General features: G+C 42.9%; 6 protein-coding genes across 6 annotated transcripts; 4 read left to right on the forward strand and 2 right to left on the reverse strand.

Annotated features, from left to right (window-relative positions):
* Positions 1 to 284: 284 nt before the first annotated feature.
* On the forward strand, positions 285 to 2,722 carry K450DRAFT_258332 (uncharacterized protein). The gene is made up of 4 exons (XM_051591822.1): positions 285 to 912; positions 1,007 to 2,003; positions 2,077 to 2,300; positions 2,391 to 2,722. Exons 1-4 carry the CDS (start codon positions 667 to 669, stop codon positions 2,571 to 2,573), a joined length of 1,650 nt encoding a protein of 549 aa, XP_051441168.1. The 5' UTR covers positions 285 to 666; the 3' UTR covers positions 2,574 to 2,722.
* K450DRAFT_258337 (uncharacterized protein) lies at positions 2,723 to 4,653 on the reverse strand. Its single transcript, XM_051591823.1, has 5 exons — positions 3,974 to 4,653; positions 3,806 to 3,905; positions 3,584 to 3,724; positions 3,416 to 3,525; positions 2,723 to 3,351 (listed from the first exon to the last, which is right to left on the reverse strand). Exons 1-5 carry the CDS (start codon positions 4,466 to 4,468, stop codon positions 2,890 to 2,892), a joined length of 1,308 nt encoding a protein of 435 aa, XP_051441169.1. The 5' UTR covers positions 4,469 to 4,653; the 3' UTR covers positions 2,723 to 2,889.
* A 56-nt stretch (positions 4,654 to 4,709) lies between these two features.
* K450DRAFT_258344 (uncharacterized protein) lies at positions 4,710 to 8,482 on the forward strand. The gene is made up of 6 exons (XM_051591824.1): positions 4,710 to 4,799; positions 4,865 to 5,377; positions 5,463 to 6,418; positions 6,491 to 6,729; positions 6,818 to 7,313; positions 7,397 to 8,482. The coding sequence occupies exons 2-6, from the start codon at positions 5,012 to 5,014 to the stop codon at positions 8,286 to 8,288; spliced, it is 2,949 nt and encodes a 982-aa protein (XP_051441170.1). The 5' UTR covers positions 4,710 to 4,799; positions 4,865 to 5,011; the 3' UTR covers positions 8,289 to 8,482.
* A 1,068-nt stretch (positions 8,483 to 9,550) lies between these two features.
* On the forward strand, positions 9,551 to 10,420 carry K450DRAFT_179688 (uncharacterized protein; the record flags this gene model as incomplete). Its single annotated transcript, XM_051584317.1, has 3 exons — positions 9,551 to 9,770; positions 9,879 to 10,101; positions 10,144 to 10,420. Coding segments are annotated over 3 exons (720 nt in total), but the record flags the coding sequence as incomplete, so codon positions are not given.
* Positions 10,421 to 13,220: 2,800 nt separating this feature from the next.
* Positions 13,221 to 14,287, forward strand: K450DRAFT_258352 (uncharacterized protein). The gene is made up of 4 exons (XM_051591825.1): positions 13,221 to 13,469; positions 13,544 to 13,595; positions 13,697 to 13,944; positions 14,023 to 14,287. The coding sequence occupies exons 1-4, from the start codon at positions 13,412 to 13,414 to the stop codon at positions 14,205 to 14,207; spliced, it is 543 nt and encodes a 180-aa protein (XP_051441172.1). The 5' UTR covers positions 13,221 to 13,411; the 3' UTR covers positions 14,208 to 14,287.
* A 1-nt stretch (position 14,288) lies between these two features.
* On the reverse strand, positions 14,289 to 15,058 carry K450DRAFT_258359 (uncharacterized protein). Its single transcript, XM_051591826.1, has 3 exons — positions 14,835 to 15,058; positions 14,723 to 14,754; positions 14,289 to 14,668 (listed from the first exon to the last, which is right to left on the reverse strand). The coding sequence occupies exons 1-3, from the start codon at positions 15,019 to 15,021 to the stop codon at positions 14,483 to 14,485; spliced, it is 405 nt and encodes a 134-aa protein (XP_051441173.1). The 5' UTR covers positions 15,022 to 15,058; the 3' UTR covers positions 14,289 to 14,482.
* Positions 15,059 to 19,530: the final 4,472 nt, after the last annotated feature.

Genomic DNA, 19,530 nt, shown 5'->3' on the forward strand with positions numbered 1-19,530 from the left:
TTTTTGTGTGGTGGCTACTTCATATTTTTTTGTGCCCGTGGCCCAAGATGAATGTGGAGACATTGTTTACGGATCAAATCCCACACATAACAAGTGTCCACCGTGTCACACAGATATTCAATTGGATCCCCACCTCAATAATGGCGGCGACACTTACAGAAGAAATGTGGTAACACATCTCTTGCATTGAATTTAGCCCGAGCTCAATGGGAAGCGTAAGATTGTTTGATCATCCCAAAGTTTGTATCAGCGTGAGATGTCGGAACGGAAGAAGTATGGCAGTTGGCACTTTTATGGAAGCATAAGGTTTAACAAATTGAGTGCCACAAAGATTGTAATAGTTAAAAGTCAATACAGGAAGAGTGCGTGTACTATGGCAATAGAGCGGAACCTTGGCGCTGTATTTACTGTTTTTATAAATATCTTTTAATGTAAATCAAACTGAGGCATAAAGACTTTCCCAGGCAGTCATTTTGGCAGTGGCTAGAGTTGATCAATGCATTGCTCAGTACCGCTGTCGACGGCTGGAGAGACCTACTAGAGAATCCCAGAGAATGTTCTATGAATTCGTCGTAGGAGAGTTGGTTTCGGGAGCAAAAAAATAATTTGGGTACTTGACTCGATTGGTTGGTTGGGCGGAGGTTTGGGGTAGAAGATTCTACTGGTATGCGCGCTATCAGCGGGAGCGGTTATTCAAAGAATTCACGTGATGTGCCGGGTTTGAACGGTCAACGGACAAATTTTTGCCACTGTTCTCCCCACACTGTGCGACTCTTCAACATGAGCAACTGGAACTTTCAGCATTTCGACACTCAATCTGATTTTGGTGTCGTCGATGAGAATGGAGTCACTCATAGAGTTCGTAAGAAGCCAGGAAGAAAGGCCAATCCGGCTGCATCTGCACAACGAAAGGTTCGTCATTGCCCCAAAGACGGAATCCCGTTTGTTCCAGACTTGTTGAAATACAAGTCGTTGACTATAATAATGTACTAACTCGGTCTATCAGGCTCAGAATAGAGCGGCACAGAGGGCTTTCAGAGAACGAAAGCAACGAGAAAAGAAAGAGAGTGACGCTCATATGCGCAAAACAACCAGTGAAATGACCCAGTTACGCAGGCTTGTCAGAGAGCTACAGTTTGAAAATAAGCAACTAAAAGCCATGGTCATAGCATACATATTGACATGCTTTGAGTTGAACTCTTCTCATCCAAGAATCCATTCAATGAGCACCAACGCTAAGGCAACACCACCACCCGGCAGCAACATGCCTGCACTACTGAATGTCTTTATCGACGAAAAATGTCATATTTTGGATCTTGAGAATGCGGCACTGAACTTACTCGATGTTGACTCTCCGTATCCTGAATGCACTGCACCTTCAAGAAGTCTGAAGCATGAGAAAAAGCTTCATAGATTGTTTGATGATACGTTAATTATAGACGAATCATGCACTGCACCTCTACCTTCCGATGCACAATTTGCCACCGACACATCCGTACTACCCCAATATGACCAAGTTCCCTCTTCAACGTCCGTATCCTCCCCAGATACGGAAATGACATTTTCCACTGCCGGACTTGATACTATTCCACCTCTTCCGAAAACCTTCACCGGGTCAGATGTGAATCAGACCATGTCAATTCTCGAAAGTGCTATGTTCCCACCACCGTTTGTTTCCACCAATGAAAATACTCCTTCACCAGGAGTGCAACGATTTTACCAGTCTAATCAAGCGCCTAACGGCCATACCGAAAATTTTGTGATGCTGGAATCCAACCGACAGATTGTGCAAGAGCAATGGAATAATGTTATGAGAGGTGACCATGATAAATTTATTAGTGAGCCTCCTAACCAATGGCCAAGCAATAGCGCTGCTTTTGAACAGTGGGACAATCCGGAATATATGTATCCACCAATGCATCCCATCCAAGCCGTCCAGTTGCTGCGTTTACAAATGAAAGTTGGTAACATTCTTGGTGCTGACAAAGATATTCTTAATCCAAGTAAGCGATTGGTGTTTTAGTATGTTTCCGTCCGTCCAGGTTCTTCTAAATCGTCTCATACCCTTCCAAATAGCCGACTTGCAGCAAGCCATTGTCCACGACCGCCGCATAGATTATATTCCTGGCCCAGGAATGCGTGACCGTATGATACTGTTCCGCGACCACTTTGACGCCGACGAATGCTTTAATTTGCTGGCAACAAAATCCATCTTCCTGGGAGGAGAAGTGACAAACCCAAGTAATTGGGCTTTGCCAGAGAGATTTTACGACAAATATTGGTTCCTTTGCGCCAATCAGGTCAGTGTGGGTTTCATTTCGCAATGCTATGATACAAAAGCCAAATTCCAGAGTCAGGCTGTCTAATACAAAAGATCTTTTTTTTTTTAGGACCTGCAGAATGCAGAGAAGGTTGAATGTCTTTCAGAATATCGTCAGCGTATATTCCGCAGAGTCAAAGAGAAGAGGGCGCAATTACAACAACAATCTAATGTCTATATTGATGTGGAAGATATACTGTCTTCCAGAAATCTATCTAACCTAGGGATAAGGGAATACATGTCCTGCATTTAATTTTTTTTTTTTTTTTTCAGCTTGTTACTGCTGTTCTGCACATCTCCATCCATACCCATTTCCTCCGCCTTCTGTACATTGCCTTGCCATATACTGTTTCTTTTTGTTTTGTTTTCCCAAGCATACATAAATTTAAATCTGAAGAATAATTTCTGTCTTGTTTTGGCCATATGGATGGCAAACCATCTTTCTATGGTACCGAGTATCTTTTTATTCATGACTACTGTATCATTTGCAGGTTTGTGTTTTAAATTTAGCTTTTTGAACGGCCATTTGATGGCAAAATTCTATGTATATAAAAAGGGGAGGACGACAATTACGCAGTTGTCGGCTTGTTCAGTGAACACACAGCTTTGTGACCATTCTTCCAGTGCTCCTTTTGACAAGCACGGGAGCAGTAAGCCGCCTTTTTGCATGCGCTGCACTTGGAAAATTCACCTTTGCTGGACTCCTTCTTGTCGCATTCAGGGTTAGAGCAGTTGACCAAAGTAATGCTCTCAGCGGAGGCGTCCTTTGCGAGTTGTTGGATGAGCTTTTGTTGACTGGCAGCGTCCATTTTTTCAAAGTTCTCCATGTTTTGTTTCTCCAAAGCAGCCTTGGCAGCCATCTTTGCTCGAAGAATTCGAACGAGGTAGGGATACGCCTCCAAGTCACCACGAACTAAGGCAAGTTCAAAGAATGATTGTGACTTGTCGAGGTCGTAGAGACCATATTCCTTTGATCCAAAAATCATTCCCAACAAAGTCATGGCATCGGCATCGCTCCCGTTTGCGGATTCCTACAGGATCATTAGATGGGAATACCTTTACATCATAAAAAATCCTTGATTTTTTTCTGCCTACCTCCAACAAAGAAATACCAGTAACTATGAATTCCTTTTCGTCGTCTCCTTCGATGCCGGCCTCCTTTGCAATGTTCATATCCTTGGACATAAGCAAATACATTCTACCCACTAATCCAAGCTGTCAGCGTCATTCTTAGCCTTCGCTTCAATCGATTCGGATACTTACATGCATTAGATGCAGGGGCAAAGCCCCATTGTTTTGCCTTCTCAAAGTACTCGACAGCTTTCTTCAAATCCTTTGTAACACCAACGACAGGTTCTACTGCCTGGTAGAGAATAGCGAGGTTATGTGCGGAGTCAGGGTAACCTGGAGGAAGAGAGCTTGAGTATTTCGATATGTTGATGTAGATAAAGCGAAATAATAACAGATCTTCACAACAAACATTACCTTCTGCACATGCCTTCTCATACCATTCGATGGCAGCCTTAGCATCCTTTTGGCATCCATAGCCGCGTTCAAGATAAAATGCAACCTTGTGCTGGGCCATCTACAAACACATAAAACACTAGATAAATCGAACGAGCTCCAAGTCAGTTTCAATAGATATAATCTTACCGGGTTACCGAGCTTGGCAGCTTTGAGATACCAGTCGTATGCTTCTTTCTTTGGATCAGTACCATCGGTACAGTTGGCTCCACCAGCCAATTTGTCTTCTTGAACATAAAGGGAACCAATCTGCACACCAGCCATGGAGAATTTTTTGGCAAAAACTCTCTCCAACAATGCCTTTGCACCCTTGAAATTTGGACTAGCAACTGGGCTCATCTTTGCTCGATCGTTCTCTCCGGTGATCTCTTCTCGAACACCACCATAAAGGAAGCTTGCAAGAAGAAGGTCTGTAACTTTAGCGTCGTCTCCAAGGCTGAGGTCGGCTGTTGCTTTTGTAACATCCATGTTTGCCTCTGATAAGCGCTCGACTGCTTGTTGCTGAATATTCGTCAAAAGTTCGTATTCATCGGACCAAGTCATATTGGCTCTTTCCAATTTCTTTGCAACGCTATTCTTTTTCTCATATTCCGATGCCAACTGTTGAGCAGCGATAGGGAGCATTGTTGGCACCTGTGGTGCAAATTCAGGATCCACTTGAGCATATAATGCAACAAGCAAGGAGGACTGCTGTTGGGAAAGGCCCAAAAATGGCGGAATAGTTTCTCCAGCTAAGGTGCATCGTATCAATTCCGTTAAATCCCGGTTGCACTAAAGCTTCATTTAGTCAGGTCACTCACTTTCTGAAGGTAGTTGATCCATGGTGTTGATCAAATCAGTTGATTGAGCTTCATCGCTTGAAACTCAAAAAACTGTGACTGTTATCAGCCGCAATTTTTCGAATGAAAGCCACGCAGAGGCAATCCGTTCTTGGAAGCAGGAACATGGCAAAAAGGTGACACACCATATTCTGAATTTTTTTAATTAACGGTCTTTAACGGCACATCCGCAAGTACGTAGTAATTATTCTGCAGGGTTGGAAGTTGCTCCTCGAATGAAAGGAGAAGAGGAGATTCATCCATCTGAAGGAAAAAAAACAAGGATTATTGGCAATAGAGACTGGTTAAGATCATCTTCCAGTCCCTAAATGAGGAGTTTTTATGATCCATGACACGCTCATCAGTCAGGAGTTATTCCCCACCACCCACTTTTCAGCACGGCGGTTACAGAAAAATAAATAATCCGCTAAGCACTTCTTCTTATTGTCACGCCTTTACTTTCCTCTTCTTTCACTATATTGCCTTACGAGAAGGCAGCTCACTAGACTTGACCCCCTTACCTTCACTCTTCCAGTCAGCTACTGCCATGTTTAAACCCATATCAAGCATAACCAAGCTGACCACCTCAACGTTAAAGTCATGTGCCATGGCGGCCGCATCCACATTCAACTCATTGGCCATTCATGCCTCCGGTGGCGATTTACCAAGTCAAGCAACCATTGACTTTTGGGTGGCGGACACGCAGCGTGGCCTTGTGAGTACAATTTCCTAATTTCTACTTACTTGTTTTGGGGAAACAAGCATGGTCCATTAATTGCCATAATTCTCCGCGAACGTAGGACGCATTTTTCAATGATCAATTCGACACGGCACAACATATTTTCACTCAATATGCTGCTGAGTCACCATTCCATGCTGTAGGCTATGCTTTAATGGGGTATGTGGAAGCAATGCTGGGTTTCGAAACCGAAAGGATTACAGTTGCGCTGGCACGACTGTCTGAGGCACAAGCACTGGCACACTCCTTTGCCAAACGAGCCAAGAGCGGCAAAGATTATTCTCATCATTCCAAAAAGACCGCTGACAATTCAAGCGATATAGACGTTAATAATCTGGATATAGGCTCGGATTCTTCAATATGTTTCCAACCGAGGTCTTCGACTAGCTCCAACGACTCCGATATGTCGGACCAGGAGACTAGGAGATCGAGTGCACGGTTTGAAAAAGAGCGAAAGGAACGGTTTGCATCATCTAAAGGTGCAGCAACCGAGTTAGACTATGAACTATTAGAGGCAAACTGCATGTTGATGTCCGCCACCATTCAATTCTTACGTGACAACTGGATAGATTACATGAAAGCGGCATACAAGCTTCGGAAAGCTTATCGAATGTACGAGCATATGTTTGAAAATATTACTGGAATTTCAACAGAAAAATACGCCTCCAAGCTAAGAAAGACCATGAAAAAGCAACAGAACTCTCAATCTAAACCAAAACTGCGAACTCATCGAATTAATTCAGTGCCTATTTCGACAGTGGACGTGGCTGGAAGGAGCATACATCCACGATCTATCTCACCTTCTCTAACTGCAACCCTACTATCTGCTAGCCCTCCTCCAACACCTTTACCAACAGAGTACCATCCTTCATCCACCTCACTACCAGACAACAGCAGCTTCTTTTCTGATCTTACAGATTCTTACAAACTTCCTTCGCCAGGAGAACCTCCTTCATCACCTTCATTCGCAGCCATCCTGGCCAACACCCAATTCGAAGCACCGAAGGATAAGAAAAGGTACTCACATTGGGTCAGTCGTTTTCCTTTTGAAAAATTAGCGAATGACGAAGTTATTTCGTCCATGTCCAGCACCCAACATCCGTCCAACGAAACCATCAAATCTGCCAAGCAAAGAAAGCGTGCGTCTCTTCCTCTCTTCGGAAATGAATGTTTAAACGATTTCGAAAGTGATATCCGATGGCAGTCTGGAACAAGCGATCTCGGCGGTTCCAACGTATCCATCGCTACGGTAGACAAGGCTCTCCAAAGTGGAGTATTTTTCGGTGTTGGCTTATTCGCTCTCATTTTTTCGCTGCTTCCACCTAAAGGTAAGGAACTCAACATTATGCATACCTTTTTTTTTTTTGCCCCGCCCTGATCGATCCCCTATATAACATTTATCCCCCATTTTATTAGCAAACAAGCTACTAAACACTTTGGGATTCCACTCATCTCGACCTTTCGCTCTGCATCTGCTCCATACATCCTATTCAAGTTCCGGACTCTACTCGCCTTTGAGCGCATTAACTCTTCTCGCCTACTATACCAATCTGTCCTTGTTTGTTCATCCGCAACTCCTTCCCTATTCCTTAAGATTTCAAGATGCTAGAACGATGTTGGACAAAATGAAAGAAAAATATCCAAATGGTAGGATATGGATGTTGGTGGACGGTAAACTTTGCAAATTGGAAGGGTTTACCCGAAGAGGGGTCGAAACCCTCAGAGATGCACGCCGTAAAGATAGTGTTGTCCGCGTGGAGGACCAAAATATCACAGCAACATTTTCCAGCAGTAGTAAGGCTGGTAAAGTCACCGGGCCAAGCAACGATTTCCCGCGATCACGTATGCAACAAGAGTCAATGAATGGTGGTATGGCTCAACTTCAGGCCCTCGCGGTTTACGAGATGGGATGGTAAGTAGGGTGTGTTTAGGTTTGATGTCCCATCTTCCAGTTTAACCTAACAGTACCATTTCATCCCCTTGTCTGAAACATAGGGGTCAGATATGGCTTGGAGACTACTTTCAAGCATCGGAAACTTTTTTTCGGCTGGAAAGTATGAACAACTGGTCACGGGCATTCTATCATTATATAGCAACATGCTGCATGTTCGCAGATGAGGAATACGATAAGGCAGCGATCGAGTTCTTACAAATTCCCGATATTTTACGTCGACAGAAACAACTCGGAGGTCGACTGCTGCCTAATGAAATCTTTGCAGAACGAAAGATTCTTGGTTGGAAGAAAAAAGCGGAATTGCTGGATGCTAATCGGGAGGGGCACGCCCCGTCACCCACACAAGGAGGGACGCCTCATGGTCAAAGTTTAAATGGAGACGCTTTGCGACAGACTGTCGTCGTTAACCCACTATGGGAATTGATTTATCTTTGGAATGGCATACCCCATGTCAACGCCGATGTGTTGATGCAGATGAAAACCAAGTTGCAAACTCAAATCGCCAAAGTCTCTGACACTATTCGACAGCAGGCCGCCTACAATGATGCTCAAAATCCAAACTTGTCGCAAGATGGACAATCGGATGCCGCTATACTATATTTGCTGTACGCCACAGTCATACGAGAACTGGGAAACCTTGAGGAATCCAAGGAATATTTGAGCAAATTAATAGCCCTGGACAAGCAAATCCATGAGGATCGATGGGCAATTGCATATGGCATGTATGAAATGGCCATTGTCGCTGCTATGGAACAAAACAAAACTGAAGAGGCTAGGAAATGGGTTCGCAAAGCTGAGAATTTCTTCCAAGGCACTTCCTATCACCAGGCTCACGCACCGAGCGATCTTGGATCTAACAATGGTGATTATGATTGGGAGAACCGCTTACATGTCAGATGCCAACTACTTCTCGAACGACTAGACGAAATGTGAATACAGTCGCTCGTTATTTTTATAACTATTTTCTTTTACCAAAACACCTTCACTTTACCGACCTTAGCTATACCCTTTACCCTTGCAAATGTTAACTCCGCCATTGTATCCATAATCCATTAGGCTCTATCGGCAGGGCATATGACCTTTATGTTTCCAAAAAATTGTTGTATAAAGTTTCCTCCCCCCCCCAAAAAAAAAAGCTCCAAAAAATGGTGGCACTTGGTAGCCACAAACATGAGTGCAAAACGAAGCTGCATCACGTCCTTGCAGTACAACTATCGTAACAATTACCCTACATCGTGATCTAGAAAGAGATCCATGCAGCAAGCAATCGAAGCGTTAGCAATAGGATGTATCGCCAAGATATTTAGTGTACGAGGGTAAACAAAACCCAGCCGATGTAATCCCTGTCAAAGAGACTAATTTTTCTGGGCACAACTTCCAAGTGCTTTTTCAACAAAGTCATCAAGGCTTTTGCCAAACCAGAAAGCTCCGGCCATTTCCCTTTATTTTCCATTGACTACGTCTTCTCCAACCACCATACCGAGCAACTACGTTGGTCTTCCATGGTTAGATAGCGATTTAGTAAGCTACACGTTCTCAAAAGATGTGGACAGAACAAATCCAGCGCAAATTTCAACATTCCCTAAATGGGAATAAGCATTCATGACGACGGCGGTTCTATGGCTTGAAACAGCAACTGAGAACATTACAGGGTGAAAAGGGAAACCCCAAATTTCAGAAGCTGCTTCGCTTGGCATGTAAGATACCCAGTTTTCTAGGCCTGGTCCCATAGTTCGCAAGAGCCACTCTAGAACTTCAGTCAATTTTAGTTAAGCTACATTACGGGGAAGTCGAAGCCGACGTTTATGGACAAGCCGGCACGGCCGAAAGAGCAGGTCACCCGGCTGCCCAAAATGGGTTCACTGGAAAAGGCCCATGTACTTCCTTCCTCTTAACTTTTTTCCTTCTTATTTTAACCGCGTTTTTCTTTTTTGACTTGAGCTATAACGTCTTCTCACCAGTGACAAACACATTCCGCTCCAACATTGCTTCTTACCCACTTGAACACTGAACATCGCCACTCATGAATGTCGTCGCTCCAGCTGGGGCCGAATCTCGAAGCAACAGACAAGTTCAAAGGTCGTTTCGTAAGTGGTGGAAGAAAGTGACCAACAAAAATCAGCCTGCCCCTTATCCGGGACATATGGCTCCTAGAAATCAAAGTAAGGCACTGTCTATGTGTAGACAACACTTACATGACAGCTGGATCACTTGGTTTCTCCTATACTTACAGCGTTTCGTATCACCTTCTTGATCCCGCTCATATAGAACATGGAGTCTTCGGTGTTGCCCTGCCACAATCCATTCGATACGCTCGAGCAAACATCAGTTACGTAGATGATGAAAGTGGAGAACGTTTGACGGGTTATATTCCTATCATCATTGCCAAGTGTGGCTCGCACCTTAAAGAAGAAGGTTAGTTTCTGGATCATACATTGTCAAATTATCGAAAAAAAAAAAAAAAAAAACTTTATTTGCCGTCATTAACACTCAAGTCTGTAATTGACAAACTTTCAAATGCAGGTCTTCAAGTGGAAGGAATTTTTCGACTGTCAGGGAGTGCAAAGAGAGTAAAGGAACTGGAACAGATTTTTGATAGCCCTGAACAACAGTGGGGTGCTACACTCTTATGGGATGGCTATACCGTTCATGACTCTGCCAATATCTTGCGCCGCTTTCTCAATTTTTTGCCGAACCCAGTTATTACCCATCAGTTGTATCAGCCTTTCAGGGATGTCATGAGTAAGTTGCTCTTCAATGATGTCGTTCTTGGTCACCGATGATGTAGACTTACTGTTATCTCAGGTGATAAATCAAACAAATCTACACAAGAACGTATCTCTGCTTTTCAAACTCTCATCGAGAGATTACCACTGCCACATCAGTTCTTGTTGTTATACATTCTTGATATGCTTAGCATCTTTGCTAGCAACGATGAAGTCAATCTCATGAGCGCCTCCAATCTGGCCGCGGTGTTCACACCTGGTATGCTTTCGCATCCCTCGCATGACTTGGATCCTGTACAGTACAAAATATCTCAGAGAGTAGTGGAATTTTTAATTGAATTTCATATGTGCTTCCATATGCCGCACGCCACCGCCCTGCATAAAGATCCGGTAATGCACCCAGCAGCAGCACATATGATTTTGCCACCTCAACCAAATACCCCACAAGAAGTTGTTCTCAATGAGACAGACAAGCTGAAAAAGAAAACTAGCTCAGGCACCCTTGGATCCCAGCGTAGTGCCAAAACAATTACCCAGCAAAACCTTGAGCCTGCTGTTTCTCCCTCATCCTCCTTCGTCACAGCCGACCAACTCTCCATGTCTATAGCTCCCTCGTTCATTTCCACTGCGGACGGACCAGCCACCCCAAGTTCCGAGATTGTCGGCCAGACAGGTTCTGCTGCGTCGTCACCAAAGCCAACCAGTTCACCCGGCAGCGGCAACACCATCATACCAAAGGCATCACCGATAAGTTTATCCACTTCAAGGAACGGCGAGCGTGAGATGTCTAGTTTACCAGAGCACGAAGAAGGCGCTGATGATATTGTTGCAAATGCTCATGGCCGCAATTACACTGGTAAGTGAAGGATCATATACTTACTATGCTGCTGCGCGACAGCCGTGACATATAATAGTGCAGATTTTTTGTTAACCATCCAAATTTTTTAGTATCAATTATGGGAGTTCCAACCTCCTACTATGCAATGTTCTCTGTCGTTGGACCCATCTTTATCTATGAAATGTATAGATTCTTCAATGGAGGTACTATTGAGTCAATTGTTTTCTTCAGTGCTCTGTCAAGTTACTTTGCGCTCCTAGTATTTGGCATGGAACATGAAAGGGACATTGACGAGAAGCAGAGTGTTACTCCGGCCACTACCCCTGACATTGAAGAGAAAACCCTGGTGGAAGAACACGGCCATACAAGTCTTCTACGAACTTCTATGAGTTCCTTATCAAGCTCTGTCATGTATGAATCTCCAAAAACACAAGATGGGTTCCATGAATGGGACTCGTTCAACCGCCGATCCACCGGGGCAGACAGTGGCTATGTTACCCTGGCAGGTAGCCGTGAATTACATTCGGAATATGGAAATACAAAAGTGATTGAGCCGACAAGCATCAAGAGCGTTTTTCGAGATTCTGAAGGTCGATATCTATCCAGCAATCCGCCCTACCCTGTAGCAGCTGGAGATTTTTCAAAACCTGACGAAATAGATTTGACCTCTGTAGAAGATGAAGAAGAAGCATCGGATGAGACTGACGAGTTTGAAGACGAATGCGAATCCATTTGGCTATTTGATAATGCTTCCATTGCTGAAGACCAAGCTGCTGAGCAAGCCATGCTCCAAAACAAGGAAATTATGGCAGAATGGAAAGACCTTCTAACGCGATCTTGGAAGACCGATATTGGCACTAGTCAAAAAAAAGTAGCCTTTGTACCAAGTTCTGAAAATTCCTTGATTGAAGATACCGAGGCGGCCTCTATACTGACTGTATCCAGTCGATTCAATGAAGAAATTCAAGATGATATTGCGACTCCAAATTCAGATGATGATGATGAAGTCATAGCTGATGATATTGATCCTGATCAACTTTATCGTATGTGGGACAGGATCCAGCAGCAAATTACGGAAGATGAAAAGTTGGCATTGAAATTACAGCAGGAAGAGGAAGCAGCTGAAGCAAAACGCCAATATGAACTCAATACTTTGAACCCATTCCTTAACGATGATAAATCGGTTACCACTAGCAACCAATCCACTCCCAGACCACCACCGCAAAAGAACTGATTTGCATAAGGCTGCTACTGTATGTTATCCCTTAAGCCATTACATACTCTATTTTTTCAACTCTACACGCTTCGTATAACCCAGTAACACCACAGATACACGGGTAAGCTTGTGACTATTATAAGTCCCAAGATATACTCTTCCATAGAAAAAAAACATACCTGTATGCTTATTCCTTTTTGTTTTACATTTTTGCCATGGACGCTGAATCCAAAAATTACAGATGTCATCAGTCCCTTGTACCCTTTTCTTTTGTGTTTTACTTTTCATCAGATCAACCATACGACGAACCTTTCTCCTTACTTTACCCTTACTTTCCAACCACCTCCTTCCCAATGTAGCTCTCTCCTTCAAGTACACCATTACAAGTTTTCTTTATGACTGTCTTAATACTGTGACCAGTAACGATTATTACCCTCTCTATACTATCCTATTATATAATTATTTTGATCAGAACCAATTGCTGAGAGCAAACACGATGTTTCAATGGCTTGAAAGGGGGTATAATCCAATGACTGGGTTTGCTTCGAAAATGAAAAAATGGCAAGGTCCATCCCGACTTTACACTGCCCAGTATGGTTTGATTTTTATGATCCCGCATTGCCACAGTAAATAGATGCTGCCGATGGAGCGATCATTTTACAGCCAATTAATTTTAAGTGAACTCCAAGGAGCTGTGTCCAGCCTCTTCCACTTCTAACTATAGAATATGCTTGACACTGTAGTCGGCGCCAAGACAGGAGACTCTCTAGGGCAGGGTACTGCTCAAGAAGGAACACCACACGACCAATGTCTAGCTTTTTCTGACTGATTCAGATATGGACATTGATGGACAAAGTGAAACAATGAAATTATTTGATGCCAAATCAAATGGATCAGACTATTTTATTTGCTTGTGGCTCGCTCAATCGCATTGTTATTTTCCACTTGGAGTAGAAGAACTACCCTTACATTGTTAATGAGAAGCGAAAAAAATAGGTCATACATAGGGGCAAGCGTCATGATGCACCATACCGCTATTGCATCTAGGAACAATAGCCAAGCGTGTTGCTTGTGACCATGCCCATTCGCTTATTTTGATTTCTCCTTCTTATGCGAAACTTTGCCGGCTGCGGCTAGAGCTGGATCGCCCATGAACCTCTTCTAGGGGCCGGGCCGGCAGGGGATTAGCCCTTGAAGAGTGAAAATTTTATCTTGTATAAAAAGATCTACCAACAGAAACATGGATCCTTCCACCTGTAGACTGTAGTTGTTCGCCATGAAATTCAACGTCTCAACACTATTGATATTCCTTGTCTTCGCAATTCTTGCTGTTGGTAAGCATGTTCTTCAAAGTATGCAATCCATTGTACGAAGGCCCAACTAAAAAGTGATTGTTTGTCTGTTATAGCCGGCAAGCACCATAAGCACGAAAGCTCAACAACAGAATCAGATGATGACGCGTAAGTGCCGAACATTGCTTTTAATTACATCGAGAGATTCGTGTCTGTATTTGCTTATAACTGAGTCAATCTTACCTAACATACGTACGTGGATTCAAAAGTGCAAGTTCTAGTGAAACCGACTCTATGGAAACCGACCTAATCGCCACTGATTTGCTCGCCACTAAAACTCACACTTCTTATGATCCCTTGGTCACCCCTGAAATCGGTAGCTCTTCAGATGGTTCCATGGACAGCGATTCGTCTACAGACTCATCCATGAGTGACTCTGACACCTCGTCCATGAGTATGAGTGATTCATCCCTTCCTACATCCTCTTCCTGGTCCTCTAATTCAATGATCCCCAGCTGTAAGAATCTCACTATACATTTTGACAATGAAATTGGTTGTAACATATCTTGACTTTACATTACTTTTTGTTTGGCAGCCACATCCTCTTGGTCTTCATGGTCTTCTTGGTCATCTGCCATGCCTTCCATTTCATCATCCATGGCCATGCCATCAGCGACTCCATTCCAAACTTCATCACCTAGCGATGCATCCATCCACCGTCCATTATCAACAGTTATAGGAACATTGGTTGCCGCTGGTTTGGCCATTTTCATGTTGTAGAGTACACGAACCTCATCCCTATTCCATGTCATACCGTTATAAAAACGTACTTAATGTTAATCGTTCAAGACCATACAAATATCCGTAGTTTTGTTTTACATAAGCCATCACACTTTAAACTCGTCTGTTCTTTTTACAATGTCAAATATTGGGGTGCTTTACTGGTGGAGAAATTGTATAATAGGTACACATGCGCGGATAGTATTTACAAGCAAGAATAACGCGCTATGGCAAGAGTATGCCATGTGAGGGTTTCATGTGTCTTAGAGACTCGTCTATTTCTTAAGCTTTTCGGCCTGCTTCTCAGCTTCACTCTTGAGTTCCTGAGCCTTGCCTTCAGCCTTAGCCTTTGTGGCGTCAAATTCGCCCTTGGCTTCGTCGACCTTACCCTCGGCCTGACCCTTGAGGGATTCATAGGTTCCTTGGGCCCTGCCCTTAGCTTCTTCGTACTTTCCTTCGACCTTAGCCTTGGCGGCATCAACTTGACCCTTGCCTTCGTCGATCTTTCCTTCAACCTTAGCCTGAGCCTCCTTAGCCTGCGCACGGCCTATAATTTTCAAAGTCAACAAGTTATTTTACGTTAGTCAGTTGTTTCTATTGTGGTTCTTAACGATCACGCATACATACCCTTGTCAGTCTTTGTGTAGTAATAAGCACCACCGGCGACAGCGGCAGCAAGAGCAACCAACAATGGGGTGTTGTTGCTGGTGTTGGCGGCTGGGCTTTCAGTGGAAGCGAAGCGGCGTGCAGTTGTGGAGCGAGCAGCGGTGGAGCGAGCAGCGGTGGAGCGAGCAGCGTTACGAAGAGCGAACATTATAGATATTTTGATTTGTAGATGGTATGTATTTTTCTCCAACGAGCTTGGGTGTCTTGGTTTTATACTTTTGGCCATCGGAACAAATGATAAAATTATGACGTTCTTTCTTCCTGCGTCATTGGGAAATTTTCTGTGAGGCTGCCTTTCCAGGAAACATCTTACTGTTTGCGCATCACCCTATAAAAAGATATCTATAGCACCTCAAGTACCCACGTTTTCAGTAACTGGATTCTCAATGCACGCGAATCTTCCATAAGCGAATCTTTAGATGGCCGCTCACTTGTTGTACTCAAGTAACTTATCAGGAAATGGGAACACCAGCGGCAAAACTGTATAATGACCCAGCTGCCGGAGCCTGTATTATCCTAAACAAAGGTATTTAAACTACGAAGTATGTTAGGTGGAGAATACGTAATGGAGAGAGCTAGAACATGGATCTTATGTAAAACTTCACAATAGCGGAAATTCTTATCCACAGAATGGAAAATTCTTACTAGTAGCTATTAACCGTGGTCAAGAGTAAGCTGTAAGGAAGTTATGAGTCATTTCACCAGTTGGTTCTGCAACATACGGGAGTGGTCATAAAGGATAACGTTGCTAAATGGCATCATTTTAATCGTTGAGACTTGACAGTCCACGGTTATAATATTTTTACTTTCGCCATGAGCTCAGACGCTCGCGCGGTAACTGCGGTGTTTTTGATGACCGAAGCCAAGTGTAAGGACCATCATGTAATTAACGATAGACGAACTTTGTCATTCACTGCATGATATACTTGGAAACCGCTCTAATCGATTGTCACTTTGCACAACTGGCCCAATAGGTGTTCACAGACCGCCACATATTCCCTCGAAAATTGGCCACAGAATTAAGATCTTCTGTAGGGCCTCAGATATGCCAGTATTTTACAGTGATACTATATGGAAAAATGAAAACTTGGTAGAGGCATCACCACCTTAAGCCTTCATAGCTGATTGGCATAGAAAAACGCCACTCCTACACTGTGTATGAACGCCTACACGCTGGAACCGTGATTACAAACATGGCGTAATGGTGGGAGTATTTTCAGAGTGGAAACTCCATACTACTTCTTAACAGCTGTTACGTACAGCCAGGGTTTGCAGTAATGTGACATGTCTTCAACGGTGCCTCCATCGCCTTGTTGGTCGATGTCTGCACTATAGCAATAATCAAAGCATGAGAACTTTGCACCAAGAGCATATATCCCTGATACCTCTGACAGTTTTAGGATGAACCATAGTCTACAACAGAATTCACTCGCTCCGTCGGTACAAATACCGTTTGTTGTGCTCGATGAATGGATCCCATTTGCACGTCCCAAAATTTATTTGAGCACGTGACGTCCCAAAATTCGCCTATAAATCAGTAGAAAACTTTTTGTGTTTACTCTTTCAAACAATACGGTCCTTCAATTGCTAGAGCTTACTTTTAGCATTCAATGCCAAGTACAGTGTGGACACTGGGCCAAGAGCATAATTCCGGGTTTCTATCTTTGGCTGTGCTCGATTTTTGGGCATAGCCATTTGGAGATGATGGATACACCTCTTAACACATCTTGTAATGTTGACATTCAAAAAATTGTAAATAAATACCCAAGTAACGTCTGTTATTTCAATCCTCATCGATGGGTACTGTATTGAAGGGATGTTCTTGTGAAGATGAATCTGGACATGACTGAAATATACAAATGATGGCAACTATTTGCGCGCTGGCCAAACTGAAGTGCAAAAGGTGGCAGCAACATCAGCCGTTGCGTTACATAGCTTTTAACCAAAGGCTGTCGTTGCCTTTTGAGGCTGGCGTGTAGACGAGTAACTGTAGGGGAAATTACTTTGGTATAGCTGGAGAATAGCGTCCACGATGTGTATCATGGCTTTTATGATCTGTATGGCTTACAAAGTTGACGTGCTGAGTGATTTTCTTCGTCCAAGCCTCTCAAACTCAAATTATCATTGACTGCTTCATCCTAGCTCATGCCTCAAGCATAGCAAGCTATATGGCTTCTGTAGCGGAAAGCGGTATTGGAAGATAGCTGTATATTGAAACAAGGGTGGACTGTACAGATTTACCAAATACAACGTTTTCGGAATTTAGACTGGTGGGTTATGACCTACGTGCTCTCGATGCAGATGCCTATGGGGCTGTGCTGCATTGGGTAGCTGGATTAGAGTGCTACCTATTGCTTGAAGCATACGCCGGGTAACTGGACACTACTCATTCTGCACTACCACAATGCAATTAAAAATTAGACAAGCAATGAAGCAATAGAGGGTGTTTTGGATGAAGGTAAATTCATCATAAACGTTTTGTAGCATTGTCAACGTTGGAGTGAGAGGTCAAATTGTTGCGCTCAGAATGAGTGTGGGTCTAATGTTTTGTTACTACGGCTAAATTAGGCTTTACTTTAGTCGTCTTGTTACCGAAAGTCAGCATTGGCGAATATATTTAGAAAACAATTAGAGGAAACATGCATAATGTAGAAATAGCATGCAACTTTTTTCCTATAGTTGTATTCGCTTCCTTTCGAAAGTAGTCTCTATTCATATACTTGCCAGCATGATTGCATAAATTTTTACTGTCATTTTCCATCTCCGCCCTCATGAGCCGAACTTGCAAAGAGGTCATGTAAACTATGCAAACCTGTTGACACCCAAGCTTGACTCCATGGTGAGGTCATCGCGGGCCTTAAATGCTAAAATAAAACATCTACATCAAACCGTTTATCCATCCTCAAAGAAACATAGGCAGGCTAATATAGGGGAGGAGGAAGCTCGAAGACTTAAACTTTTTAAAATTGTTTTAAAGGGTGTTACCAAGTTACCCTCTTAGGTACACACTCTACAAGGCCCTACAAACCGCCAAAAATCGCTTCCTCCTCCCGAAAAAAGCTCATAAACGCCCTTCATTTCATGAGCTTTCCAGAGAATGAGTCAAGCCTACCACTTCATTCAACTTATTTTGGCCACAACCCCTCAGTTTCAGCCATCTCAAATGGACCCTGAACATCACACAAAACCATACATCAGGGCTATTCAAGGATTTTCCGGTCAACTTTTACGTTCATATCCCCCAAGAACAAAGCAAAGTTGCCAAGACCACCCCTTATTTATAGTGAAATTTCGATGCCTACCAAACGTAACTTTCTGGTCGACTTTCCACGTTCACATCCCCAAGGACAAAAGTAAGTTACTAAGAAGGTTCTTTCATAATAGACATATATCGTAAGTTCTAACAAACTTCCAAAGTCCATTTAAAAGGCGATATATATGGCCAACTATCCCAAAAGTCTCTACAATCACCTTAAACAAGAGTCTTAACAGTTGGCGAAACATGCGCATCCATCAACTAATCATAAACCCATTACACAAATATTCAAATGTCCACTCAAGTACTGGTGTATATGGCCAATTAACCAAAAATCGACTCTACAATGACCCCAATACAAGAGTCCCAACATCCAGCCAAATCATGCACGTACATCTGAAGGAAACACTCAAGTACACCAACACATTTCTATTCTGAAACCGTTAAGCGTAGTCAGTCCCACCAAAACCGACCTAGCAATTACCTTTAAAAACGCCTAAACTCCCGCCAAATACGCAAATTTAAACGGTCAAAGATGTATTTCATTATATCAAGTATATGGATTTGCTGATTATTTATCGCAATCATCGTAAGATTCTATTAGTCAACAGGACATAGAGTTGATGATCAGCTACTAATACCGTCTTTGGACAATAGATACAAAGCTTGACTCTTTTCAAAACGGAAGAGAAAAAATGAAGACGAGAATGGTTGTTAGAGTAGAAAACTTAGTATAGAAAATAGCTAGATATATAATGATACATTGAAGAAAAGAAGAGAAAGAAAAAAAAATGAACAAAAAGATAAAAGAAAAAAAGACAAAGAGAAAAAAGATTGGACGATAAAATGTGAGTGATCAAACAAGAGAAAAAAAGAAAGTATCAGTTAATGATAAAAAAAAAAACAAAGAACAAAAAGGGAGAGTAAACTGGCGGCGAAAAAATGAATGGGAGAGCAAAAACGAGAGGCGAATAACGGGAGAGCAAAATGTGAGGCGAACAATGGGAGAGAAACATTGTGCGGCGATACCTTCAAACTTTCAATACCATTATTAAAAATTCTTTTACAATCAATTCATACTTGTATTATTCAAAGCAAATGCTTTACAAATGAAATGAAAGACCTTTGGTTGCCCTACCTACTTGGTCATACTGATGACTACCGAATTGCCCTATTCACATGGTAGTCATCACAACAACACTACAGGCATTTGCGACACACTTGGCTGGCTTCATACCAGTTAATCATATCATAATGTGTCATCCCAAAGCAAATGCCTTTAAACATGGAATGAGTGACTTTGGTCCCCCAAACCTTGGTCCGCTGTGATGGCTGTCATAATTCCCTCTTCACATGGTAGTCATCACATCATTCAAGTCATTTTGCGAGAGACAGTTGGCT

The sequence above is a fragment of the Umbelopsis ramanniana genome (assembly GCF_025399195.1).
Source record: "Umbelopsis ramanniana AG unplaced genomic scaffold K450scaffold_70, whole genome shotgun sequence".
Classification (NCBI taxonomy): Eukaryota; Fungi; Mucoromycota; class Umbelopsidomycetes; order Umbelopsidales; family Umbelopsidaceae; genus Umbelopsis; species Umbelopsis ramanniana.